Source organism: Eschscholzia californica, unplaced genomic scaffold (genome assembly GCF_041429995.1).
Source record: "Eschscholzia californica isolate CP2 unplaced genomic scaffold, dmEscCali1.0.p SCAF_5, whole genome shotgun sequence".
NCBI classification, from domain to species: Eukaryota; Viridiplantae; Streptophyta; class Magnoliopsida; order Ranunculales; family Papaveraceae; genus Eschscholzia; species Eschscholzia californica.
In genome coordinates, this window is record NW_028238472.1 from 29,851,080 (window position 1) to 29,864,495 (window position 13,416).

General features: G+C 35.2%; 1 protein-coding gene across 1 annotated transcript; it reads left to right on the forward strand.

The window, feature by feature from the left end:
• Positions 1 to 584: 584 nt before the first annotated feature.
• Positions 585 to 7,395, forward strand: LOC147538154 (beta-galactosidase 5-like). Its single transcript, XM_086642259.1, has 19 exons — positions 585 to 1,442; positions 1,556 to 1,651; positions 1,760 to 1,872; positions 2,054 to 2,120; positions 2,279 to 2,371; positions 2,753 to 2,896; positions 3,245 to 3,333; positions 3,417 to 3,522; positions 3,661 to 3,748; positions 3,863 to 3,981; positions 4,087 to 4,251; positions 4,373 to 4,551; positions 4,757 to 4,866; positions 5,009 to 5,118; positions 5,226 to 5,336; positions 5,436 to 5,549; positions 5,723 to 5,925; positions 6,037 to 6,376; positions 6,721 to 7,395. Exons 1-19 carry the CDS (start codon positions 1,272 to 1,274, stop codon positions 6,850 to 6,852), a joined length of 2,550 nt encoding a protein of 849 aa, XP_086498385.1. The 5' UTR covers positions 585 to 1,271; the 3' UTR covers positions 6,853 to 7,395.
• The last annotated feature ends 6,021 nt before the right edge of the window (positions 7,396 to 13,416 follow it).

Consider the following 13,416-nt stretch of genomic DNA (forward strand, 5'->3'; position numbering starts at 1 on the left):
ACATAGAAGTCACTTCTATTTATAGAGTGATTCGGGTATTCTTATCATCCTAGGACTCTATCTAGGATAAGTACAAATAATGTCTTCATATATCTTGGACGGTTGATACGGATATCTTCGGATATCTACGGATCTCGATTTATCTCGATCTTTATACTCTAACAATATTGCGTCTAAACAACTCAAATGAATTATTGAAAAGACCTATTGTTTGGTAGCTATTAGAAAATTCTTAAAATAATAATATGCATACCCAAAAGAAATCAAATCTCGTGTGTATAAAAACGTTTCTCACTATAACAATTTTAATTTAATTGTCACTATATTTAATAAATATATGCATGTGAAAAAGAAGCATAAACTATAGTAAAACTTTGGATAGAGTTTTTTTTTTTTTTTTTTTTTTGTTGAAAACTTTGGATAGAGTTTGAGTTACCGTGATGATGGAATGACACCATGTAAAAGCGTTATTTATGTTTGATCGGATAACATAATTTCAAGTTTTTTTTTTATTCCCATGAGATAACATAATTTCAAGTTGCTAACACATCCTATATCAGTAAGGAAAAAAAAAAGTTTAGCCACCCCATATGGATATTGTACTTCTAAGAGTTACTGCAAAACCATCAATTTAACTCACTACTTAGAAAATATACATTTGGGGTATTAATTTTGAATGATAGTTTAGCACTTTAGCATGAACCACCCAAATCTTTATCAAAATTTATAATGCCATCTCTGACCAATTACATCATCTAAAAATGTAAATTGAAATGTGCACATGTTACTAGAGTAACCCTAAAATGTAATTGCAAATGTCTACCTTTCATAGAATTAAGAAAAGTTGAGTTAATGAAATACTTCAAAACACATCAAATTGGGATCATTATATAATAATTGTAAGTTTGAGGTGGAAAAGTGAAATAAATAAAAATTGAAGTCTGAGTTCACATGTAACAGTCAAAAAAGGGGCACACTTTCACAGAAAAATGACCAATTAACAGTTAAGTTTGATTAGTGTGTATAAATTAAATAATGGTAGATTGACTGGTGGGCATTGGGCAGGCAGTTTTTCAGAAAAATTGTTACACTTTGTGCCAGAGTAAAACTCAACTAGACAGTTTTCTCTCTCTAAACTCTCACCTCACTCTCTCTTCCATTCTCTCTCTCTCCCACTCTTCAAAGATTCTTCTATACAGAGAGGAAGAGAGACACTCACTTTTAGAGAGAGAGAGAGATAGATCTCCTATTGAGAAAAAAAGAAGAAGAAAATGGAAATTAACTCAGTTTCCAAATGCTTCTACTTGATTTCTTTGGTGTTATTAATGGGTTTCCAGTTGATCCATTGTTCAGTAATGTATGATAGAAAAGCCATTATCATTGATGGGAAGAGAAGAATACTTTTTTCTGGATCTATTCATTACCCCAGGAGTACCCCTGATGTAAACAGCCCCCTCTCTCTCTCTAACTCTTTGTCTTTCCATATCTTATACTTAAATGTAGTTAATATTTCTGGATTTTTTTGTGTTTTGATGAAATGGGTTTTGTTTTTTAGATGTGGGAAGATCTTATACAAAAAGCTAAAGATGGAGGAGTTGATGTTATTGAAACTTATGTATTCTGGAATGGCCATGAACCTACTCCTGGCAATGTACTGTGCTTCCTTGATTTACTCTTTTTTTTTCATTTCATTTTCTTTTATGATGAAATGTTGTTTGATTAGATTTGATTTTTATTTCTCTGGGATTTTTTTTTTCAGTATTATTTTGAAGGGAGATATGATCTGGTTAGGTTCATAAAAACAGTACAGAAAGCTGGACTCTATGCTCATTTACGTATTGGTCCTTATGTTTGTGCAGAATGGAATTTTGGGTACTCATTAGATTTATTTCTAGCTCCAATTTTCTGTCAATTCTTAACCCTAGATGGGTTTTTCTTTATTTTATGTTTGTTGTTCTTATAATGCTGATTGAATAGAGGAATTTGTTTCATTTTTAGCTTTATTTCATAGAATTGCAACTTTGGATTGAAATGGGTACTTTTGTTTGTGTAGAGGGTTTCCTGTTTGGCTGAAGTATGTACCAGGCATTAGCTTCAGGACAGATAATGAGCCTTTTAAGGTTTTTTCCTCTCTCACTACTTCACAGTTAACTGAAATAAGTACCCAAAAATGGTAGAAAACATTTTACAAAATTACATTTAGTAGATGTTTTCTATATCAATGCTATTCCAATGTTTTCAGTTCTTAAGGTCTTTTTGCTTTTTATCGGTGTTCTAGATGGCAATGCAAGGGTTCACAGAGAAGATTGTGCAGATGATGAAGGATGAAAAGTTGTTTCAATCTCAGGGTGGTCCCATTATACTCTCTCAGGTACTGGTTTTGAATTTTTGATCCATGTCTTGTTTTTGCCATAACTGATTCACGTAACGAAAAATTTTGAGGTTTGTGCAAGATACTAGCTATTTGGGTGGATGTGATATTTTCCACCATATTAGCTTATTAGTTTGTTTTAGCAAACTTAAAACTGATAATGTCCATGAATGTAATGTAAATAATGTGCCATTATACTACTCTCTCAGACTCTCAGTCTCATGTGTTGTTTTTCCGCTATAAATTGATCTACATAATGAAACCATTCAAGTTTTGTGCAAAATACTAGTTATTTGTGTACTTTTAATGATTTCTTAGTTTGTTGATGAAGCAACATCGAATTGATAAAAGAGTTTGATTCAACTCATTTGGTTTCTATAGATTGAGAATGAATATGGGCCAACAAGTAAGCAATTCGGTCCTGCTGGATATGCGTACATGAGTTGGGCTGCAAAAATGGCTGTTGGATTGGATACGGGTGTCCCATGGGTAATGTGCAAGGAAGATGATGCCCCAGATCCAGTGGTAAGTGATATAGTACCATTGCACTCTTCTGGTCCAATTTCAGCTCTTTTACCCTCTTGGGTTTTGTAATTTGTTCTTATTATTTACGTTTTCTTGCATTCTTACCTCGATTTTTCTCTTACGACTCTTGGGTTTTATAATTTGTTCTTAATATTTACGTTTTCTCGCATTCTTCACTCGTTTTTTGCTCTTCCGACCTTAGTCTGTTTACTTGATTACGTTACTTTGATCTCTTTCTCTATTATTGTGTGGTGAAATAGTAAAGAAGATTGAAGTGTTTTTTCGAAATTTAATACAAAATTAGATATATGTACTACGAATTGATGTTAACTATTTACACATTGACAGATAAACACGTGCAATGGCTTTTACTGCGATACTTTCACTTCCAACAGACCTTACAAGCCGACACTATGGACCGAAGCTTGGAGTGGATGGTAAAATTCGAACATGGCCTTTTATTGTACGAAAGAAGTAAAATGTTTTCATCTAACTAATCTCTCGAAAATATTTGTAAAAGGTTCACTGAATTTGGTGGAACGACTAAACAACGACCTGTTAAAGATTTGGCATTTGCAGTTGCTCGCTTTATACAAAGGGGTGGATCATTCGTTAATTACTACATGGTGCGGATCTATCTCTTCTCTTTTTTTTTTATCAAGAAATAAGAATTCCAGTTTGAGAAAAAAGTCGAGTTTCAAAATTATTTGTAATTGTATTAGAGGATGGTTGAATATTAATGACATGGTTATTGCTCCTGACAGTACCACGGAGGAACCAATTTCGGACGGACCGCAGGAGGCCCATTTATTACTACCAGTTACGATTATGATGCCCCAATTGATGAATATGGTGAGGATCTGAGATACTAAACTTGATCCAATCATCCAAATGACTTCGTCCATTACTTCTTTATAGCACGTCTCATCTCAAGGTTCTCACTTCTTCCTTCATGGTCCCTTGCAGGATTGGTTAGGCAGCCTAAATACGGACACCTAACAGAGCTCCATAAAGCTATTAAGCTGTGTGAGCAAGCTTTAGTTTCTTCTGATCCAACTGTTAGTTCTTTGGGAAGCAACCAAGAGGTATTTAGCCTTTTCAGTTCCTTAAAATCTCCAGTCAGATTTCAGATCTGAATTAGCAAAAAAGGAAAACCACCTAAGTTGACTTGATAATTATGCGTCTTTCAGGCACATGTGTACTCTTATGATTCTGAAAATTGTGCGGCTTTCCTAGCAAACTACAATTCGAAGTATGCAGTCAAAGTTACATTCAATAATGCACGCTACAGTCTCCCACCTTGGTCAATCAGCATTCTTCCTGACTGCAAAAATGTGGTTTTTAATACAGCAAAAGTAAGTTCAAATTGTAGATTTAATTGTGGTGATAACGGAATTCTAAAACCGTATAAGTTCAAATCCTTAGTTGTCAAATCTTATGAAACTTGGGGATTTACTTGTCTCATTTTGATTGCAGATCGGAGTTCAGACATCACAGATGCAAATGTTGCCTTCTAACAATAATTTTCTCTCTTGGGAGGCTTATGACGAAGAGATCTCAACATTAGGAGACGATAATATGATCACGTCAGTGGGTCTCCTTGAGCAGATTAATGTAACTAGAGATACAAGTGACTACCTATGGTACACTACTAGGTAAGATAGATACTCCAGTTAAACGTCAATACTAATTCTTGTGTGCAACTTTACTTGATCTTTAGAGCCAATTTCAGAACCCTTAGTAGGCTAACCCGGGCTATAGTATATGGGTAAGCCTACTAAGGTTTTCCCTTTAAATGGGCCTTAAAGGTTCTATTATCTGCATTTATACTGATTAAGCTGGGTATATTATGATATTCAGCGTTGACGTTAATCCATCCGAGTCATTTCTGAATAGAGGTGAATTGCCAACTCTCATTGTTCAATCATCAGGCCACGCTTTGCATGTATATATCAACGGACAATTTTCAGGTATTTTGTCAATGGTTTCTTTTGAATTAAAGCCGAATACCATATTTTATTTTATTTTCATATGTAAGAAACAACCATACTATTTCTCACCAACAAATTTCAGATTCTTAAAATTTTTATTTTGTTTGTTGCCTTGTTATAGGATCAGCCACTGGGACAAGAGAGAATATGAAATTCACATTTATAGGAAAAGTCAATCTTCGAGCAGGAACAAATAGAATTGCACTCCTCAGTATAGCCGTAGGATTGCCGGTTAGTACATTTTCCTTCACTTAAATACTGAAAGTAAACTTTCTGCAACTTTTCTAAGAAAAATAATACTAACTTTGGACTAACTATTCTCATTTGCTGTGATTTAGAACATAGGAACTCATTTTGAGAGTTGGAATACTGGTATACTAGGTCCTGTTGCCCTTCGTGGATTGGACGAGGGAAAACGAGACTTGACTTGGCAGAAGTGGTCCTATCAGGTAAGGAGCAGAAAAATGAACTTCCAATTCAACTCTCAATCAGTTTCAAAACAATTGCATTTCTTAATGACTAACCTTTATGAGTGTTGTTTCACACAGGTTGGCTTGAAAGGAGAAGCAATGAATGTTCACTCTCCAAATGGGATTTCATCAGTGGACTGGATGCGAGGTTCATTAGTTGGACAAAACCAGCAGCCATTAACATGGTATAAGGTAATGAATAAACAACGATCTTCACAACCTTTCATGAATACTTTTTACTCCATAAATATGTACAAGTATATATATATATATATATATATATATATATATATATATATAAACTTTTGGTCAGCAGAGTCTGCTCTAAGTTTCAGGTTTATCGTTCATTTCCTTCTGACTTGCAGGCTTATTTTGATAATCCTGAAGGAGACGAACCATTGGCTTTGGACATGGGAAGTATGGGTAAGGGTCAAGTCTGGATCAACGGGCAAAGTATCGGTAGATATTGGACTGTTGCTGCAAATGGTAATTGCAATCAGTGCAGTTATGCAGGATCCTATCGACCACTGAACTGTGAAGTTGGTTGTGGTCAACCAACTCAAAGATGGTAATAACTTTATAAAGATTTGAGTATTTAAACACTTGAATTGAAGATGAAATGATGTTAACACAGCATCTTCCTTATAACGATCTTCTCGAAATTATATTTTTGTTTTAGGTACCACGTTCCTCGTTCTTGGTTAAAATCAAGCCAGAATTTGTTAGTACTTATCGAGGAAATCGGTGGGGATACATCTCGCATATCTCTTGTGAAAAGGACAGTTTCCGTTGTTTGTGCTAAGGTAGCTGAATATCTTCCTACAACAAAAAGCTTACAAGTCGACAACGATGGTGAACACACTAAGCTGGTAACCAAACCCAAAATTCACTTGAAATGCCCTCCTGGACAATCCATCTCTGGTATTAACTTCGCGAGTTTTGGAACTCCTTCCGGAACTTGTGGAAGTTTCCAACAAGGAAAATGCCACTCTTCGAGCTCGTTCACCATCTTACAAAAGGTACTCAACTTATTCTTAATTTCTTTTTTCAAATTTGGATCTGAAATCTGACTCAAGATTTAAATTGACTCAAGTCAGATTTCATAATTGTTTGTTTTTGTCCGACTCTTTTTCTAATTCGTCTGGCTGACTCAGACTTATTTTGGTCCATTTGAGTTAGATATAAATATGACGTAGGAGTCCATTGTCTGAAATAACATGAAAAGAATATGGTCCTCGTGACTAAGTTAAGCGAGGCTCAGACAAATCAGATTCATACAATTAAAAAGGAACATTACAAGTCGAACTCTATTCTGAACCTCTTCGACATGTTTCAGTTGAATCATCTCTTTCTGTTATTGCAGATGTGTGTAGGCCAGGAGGGATGCATAGTTCCTGTCTCAAACAATAACTTCAAAGGAGACCCCTGTCCGAATGTGTTTAAGCATGTTGCAGTTGAAGCTGTTTGTGCCCCTAAAATTACTCAGAAGGGTTGATAGAGCCGAACATGAGAGGAAAGTACTTGCGAATGTACTGCAAGGAAGGAAAATTAAACCATGAAAGAAGGTTACAAGAGGAGAGGCATTCCAGTATGTAAGTATCTGGAATGTCAAGAATCCTAGTTTCACATATAGAGAAAGAACACCTAGATAGCGTTCGATTCCACATTCTTGAATTACTTCTAGTTTGTTTCTGTAAAGATAGTGTGTTTAAGTAGAGGCATGAAAAGATAGATAAAAGGGTGCCCGAAATCGGGGAGATTGTCAGTTCTGGTTATAATCTTCGAACCAGAAATGACTTATTTGAAAACGGCATAGAATTTGTGTTTGTTTTCAATAGTATATGATGAGTATGACAGTAAACAGGTTGTGTGATAGTTGTTTGATTTTAATATAGGGGGAAATTTTATCCCCTGAAATTAAACTCATGTTTGAATTAGGGTTCTTCTTAAGTGAGGGATGTTGAACTTAATTTTGTGAGGAAAACACAAAAAGAGCATTGTCCTCTGTTAAGTAAATTCAATGTTTCTTTTCTTTCAATGTGAAGAATTTTATTGATGTTTCATTTTATTTTTATTTTTGTTTGAGGATGATTGTTTTTTTTTTTGTTGAACTTTGAGGGTGATTGTTGTAAGATAAAAATACATTCTGGAAAGAGAACTACCAATGGGTCAACTGATGCAACTCTCTTTCAACAAAAAAAAAAAAACTAATGCAACTCTAACTCTGAGGGCCAACATATTTATTGACCAACTGGAAGCTAATGTTGGATTTGTCAAAAGTTATGGAATTCACCCTTTAATCATGTTGGGCGAGGCAATGATTGTCATTACATTCGGTTTTTGTGCTATAAGCCGACGACTTTATTAAAAATCTAGGTGCTCATAAATCGTTTGGGTCAATCTGTCAATGTTCATTAAGACATTAATCCTAGTCAAATTAATAAGTCGTCTGATGATAACCAAGGTATGTATGTCGATCTCCTACTCAATGAAAACTTGACTTGGCACACGGTCATCTGATTAATGCTTGCTATTTCAAGGAGGGAAGAAAGGAGTACATGAGGAATCGTCTCTTCCCAACCACTGCCCTGGTACTTACACAATTCGAAGGGATACTCCTTTACGAAGGGTCAGACTGGTTAGTAACTTATCGCTACATTGTCTGTCGCTTCTTGTTTTCTCGTTTCAAATTCGAAGTAGTGATTTTTGTTAATCTTCTAGTTTACTTGATTTGTGCACGTATTGAGTAGTGGAGTTGATTTAATTATCTCATATATGATTTGATAAGCGTTCTTATTCACGATTCCAATATTTGCAAAAGATAATCTCACGGTAAATGTTTTCTGTTTGGTTGGTTGCTTCATTATTGGAATCATCTTAATTATATTTGTGTGGTTGGTTGCTTCATTATCGGAATCATCTTAATTATAGGCCACCGTTTTGGGGAAAACAGAAAAGTTTCAAAGGAAGACGTTGGAAAACCAAAAAAACTCAAACCAAACATTCCCCCTCAAGTCGCCGGAATGAAGGGGTTCCAGCCGGAAAAGTTTCTTCTCTTCTCTCTTCTCTCTCTCTCTCTCGCTCTCTTCTTCTCTCTCTCTCCTCTCTCTCTCTCTCTCTCTCTCTCTCTCTCTCTCTCTCTCTCTCTCCCCCTCTCCCCTTTTTTTTGTTACAGTTCCGGCGAAGGGGTTTCCCCTTTGCCAGAACCCTTCGTCTGGATTTGGAAGAACCAGATCCAGACGAGTTTCCGGCAAAGGGAGATCCCCTTCGCCGGAAATCTCGTGAGTTAATGAGAGAGGGAGAGAGAAGAGAGAGAAAAAAGAAAAAAGAAGAAAGAAGAAAGAAGAAAGAAGAAAGAAGAAAGAAGAAAGAAGAGAGAACTCTGTTGATGGTGATCGCCGACATTAATGGTGGAAGTTGCCGGAATCCGGTGGAGGTCGCTGGAGTTCTAGTTGAGGTGAGAGGAGAAGATGAAAGAATAAAAAAAAAATTTTGTTTCCACCCAAAACTTATTGCCCCAGAAACTTTGTTTATTTCCCCAAAACAGTGGCCTAATTATATTTTCATCTATTTCCCAATAGCTAAATCTTGAGAACCACTTGTGCCCTAGTCTAACACTATCCCATCAGTTGAAGATCTTCGCATTTTTATCTTTTGAAGATGTTGACAAGAAACGATATGTCATGTTCTTTAATCGACCTAGGTTTAAGCCACACCCAAAAACGAAATGTCAATCTAATGCAGTCGAGTTCATGTCAAGAGAGTCAATCTGATTTCATCATATAACATCATGAAAAAAAATACATCTCATAAAATAACATCTCTGAAACAGACATGATCTGTTTGATCGAACAGATCCAACGGTTGAGATCTGTTTGATCAAACAAATCCTTAAAATAGAATCTGTTTCAGAAATATTTTACATCTCTGATTTTAATCAACATCATATAACAACATAAAAAATACATCCCATATAATAACATCTTTGAAACATACATGATCTGTTTGATCAAACAAATCCTTAAAATCGAGTTTGTTTCAGAGATGTTTTACATCTCTGATTTTAATCAACATCATATAACAACATAAAAAAATACATCCCATATAATAACATCTCTGAAACAGACATGATCTGTTTGATCAAACAGATCCAACGATTGAGATATGTTTGATCAAACATATCCTTAAAATAAAATTTGTTTCAGAGATGTTTTACATCTCTGATTTTAATCAACATCATATAACAACATAAAAAAAATACATCCCATATAATAACATCTTCGATTTTAATCAACATCATATAACAACATCAAAAAATAGAAAAAATTACATCGAATATGATACCATCTTTGGAACAAACATGATATGCTTGATCAAACAGATCCAATGGTTGAGATCTGTTTGATCAAATAGATCCTTAAAATTGGAGTTGTTTCAGAGATTCCATACATGATACGTCATTGATTTACCTCATTTAACATAAAAAAGGAAATACAAATTAGATCTTAAAGTGAAGTTTTAAAGCTTCAAAACGCCTCATCTGATCCGTAGATCATCGGCGTATCAGCATAACATTCATCTCTAGGATTTTTAACCATCTCAAAGATCAGGAGATACAAAGTTTCGGTTAGGATTACCAACCATTTTGAACTTCAGAGAAGGTGCGGTGGCCGGTCGGTGTTGGGTCCCACTCTTCGGTAATAAGAGAGAGAGAGAGAGAGAATCAGAGACTCTTCAAGTAATAAGAGAGACAGAGATTCAGAAAAGAGAGAACTAAGTTACTACTTAGTTCTAAGCCTCTAAGGTGTGGTGGTGGTCTGGTAGAAGTAGAACTAAGGTGGAAAAAGAGGGGAGCGGTGGAGAATAGGGTTTGTAAAGAGAGATAAAAGGGTTTCTGGGATATTTATAGGTGAAGACCTTCTGATCCAGCGACTAAGGATGTCTGTTGAAGAGACAAGATATCTCAGTTGGATCATATAATCTGACAATGGGTTTAGGGTTAATAAGACAGGCGGTCTCGGGTAGCGGGTCCTATTGACGATCGGGTAGTAGATCTTATCAAGCGGGCAAGTAGCAGACATGTAAGGTGTGGGACTCAAGTAGGAGGCCTTACCCGAGTCCCAACTGCTTCCACCCAATATAACGGGTCGGGTATGTCTGAGTCAGGTTCTTCTCGGTCGCCACATCTTAACGGTTCGGGCGGTTAGGGTCGGGTTTTCAGACCCTTTTCCCAGCCCTAAGCATCAATATGAATAACGAATAGTATAAAAGTGTTGAAACAAAATGTGTTTTGTAACAAACAAATAATAAACTGACTTCTGTGTTTTGATGATGGAGATGATAAACAAAACAATATGAAGCTGATGCAAGAAACCTCAAAAGAAAGAAGTCTGACTTTCTTACAACTTACTCAATCAACTTGTTTCTCCAAACAACAACGTCCGAAAACGGGTGGGGAAAAAACTGTACCACCTTCATCTTCTCCATGAATCAAGCTTCGTCTTCATCATCTTCCATCTTCCTCATGTTCATCTTCCTCATGTTCATCTTCCTCATGTTCATCTTCCATTATCAAACAAAAATTGATGAAGGTGATAACCGAACACACAAATATGAAACCCAAAAAGTAATGGAAGATGAAGCTTGAATCTAACAAAAAGTTTTTAAACTGAAGGTGACCAAAAGTTAGATGAACATGAGAAAGATGAAGATGATAATGGAAGATGATGAAGACAAAGCTTGATTCATGAAGAAGATGACGGTGTTACGGTTTTTCTCACCCGTTTTGGGACATTGCTGTTTAGAGAGAGGAAGTGATTGAGTAAGATGTAAAAAGTCGAAGACTTAGGGAAGGTGGTGGGGAGAGAAAGAAAGTGAGTAAGAGAGATAAGTTATATTGAGAATGGGAAATAGAAAAGGCTATTGGTAAGAGGAGCTGGAAATTGTTGTTGGGGAGCTATTATTGTTGGGGAGCTATAAAGATCAATAAAGGGGATAAGATTTTTGGATTATTATTTTAGAGACCTTTTATTTTATAGATTTTAAATGTAAAACTCATAATTTGAAGGACTCAAGTATAATATAGTCAAATATCTTAAAAATACTAACAAAATGAAAAAGAAAACACTTTCTTCTTCTTTCACTCGTTCTCTCTTCTGAATTCGAGTCTCCCAATCTCCCTCCGGCTTCTCCTCTTGCAATCTCTTTCCTTCATCAATTACAAATTTGTGGCGACTTCTACCCAAGTATTTTTCCTAATGAAGAAGACATCAACCAAAATCGAGAAACTATTTTATTTTTTTTCCTAAATAGAGAAATTTTATAAATAGAAAAACTATTTTACTGTTTTCCCTAACCTGAGGGGAAATGTTTGTAAAATTTCTCCAGAGAAATTGCTGAACGAATCGAAATATTCGGCCTATTTTTGGGCAAATTTTTAAAGTTGAAGGAAGAAAGAGAAATAAAATTTAACCGAAAATTATTGTCTTTGGAATTCCTTACATCTTGAGAGGGATCTTCATCTACAATAACATTGTTTGATTGAGTTGGTAATTGTTGCTTTGATTAAAAAATATCTTCTTCCTCCATCAAAGAAGCAACATCATAAATATCTTGAGGCATAATAAACGTAAGTATCCAATTGAAGAAGAAAGTGAGAATTAATAATTGTTGGTAAATAATTGTTGTGTAATTTGATTGTGGAGAAGAAAATAGAGGTATTGTTGTTGAAATATTTAGAGTTCAAGAAAAGAATAGGAAAGAAGAAAAAAAAAACTCTTAATACCAAATTGTTATGGGGAGTTGTAGTAAAAAAAATTGATTTTCTGCTACTGCTCTCCAACAACAATTTCCAACTCTCCTTGCCAATCGTCTAGAAAAAGGGGTTTTGAGTGCTTTATATATATTTTTTTTGTTGAAAATATGGATGCTTTATATAGAGGTTAGTATAGGTATTAAAAGAAAATAAATAACATAAGGATTTGTGTTTGTGGATGGAGATTACGGTTTTTGATTGAATTCCTATTTTTTTTCATGGATTATAACTACCTTTTGGGATTTTGGTGGACTAAATATACTTAGAGGTCATTTTTTGGACCTACAACTCAAAATTTAATAAAAGAAACTAAAAATAACAAAAAGGAGAAATAAGGGCCAATAAGAATTAACCCACAAAAGATAAAATCAATCAGCAATCCATCACTAAACATGTAAATATTCATACGAAGTTATGAACCCCCAATATTAACTCCTGTTGTCAACACTTCATTGCCCATGTGGTTGACAGCGCTGATATAAATCCAAAACCCTCAAGATCGGAGGTTTAATTCGCAGGTGTAACTAACAGGGGTGCTTCTAAAGGCACCAGACCAAATGGCTGTTAGCATCCATCTCTGTTAGCACCAGACCCAACCGCTCATTTCTCTATTAGCACCAACCAACTATGTAGGCACCGTCCCTTCTCAGTTAACCCTAACCCCTCCCTCCATCCATCTTTACCAAAACTAACAGAAATCTCAATTTCAAACTTTCTCTCTCTAAGTCAACCAAACTCTACTCACCAAATATTATCAACTGCTCTTGTAGTTCAATGGTCGTCTGATTTTTCTAGAGAGAGGGCGTGCCCTAGAGACGTCATCATCTACCTCTTTTGATCTCATCTTCTTCTTTATATCTAACGAATTGATTAAAGGGTCATCATCTACTTCTTTTGATCTCATCTTCTTCTTTATATCTCATGAATTGATTAAAGGGTCTGATCAAAATCTGATAAAAACATTACCTGAAAAAGAAATAAACAATTTTTTTTGTTTTAAAACTACTCTTCCCTCACTTCTGTTTTTGTTCCTCCTCCTTTTCTTCTCTGTTTGTTACTCAGTGACAAATTGATTGATTCCTTTTACTTTTACTTTTTGAATTGTTCCTTATTAACCACACTTTTTTCACTCTCCCATATATTTCTTGATTATTCTCTATGACTGTTGTCTTGGCTATTATTCTCTATGGTTCCTCTCCAAGGATAGAGGATATACATCAGTCACTTATATCATCTAGAGACAAA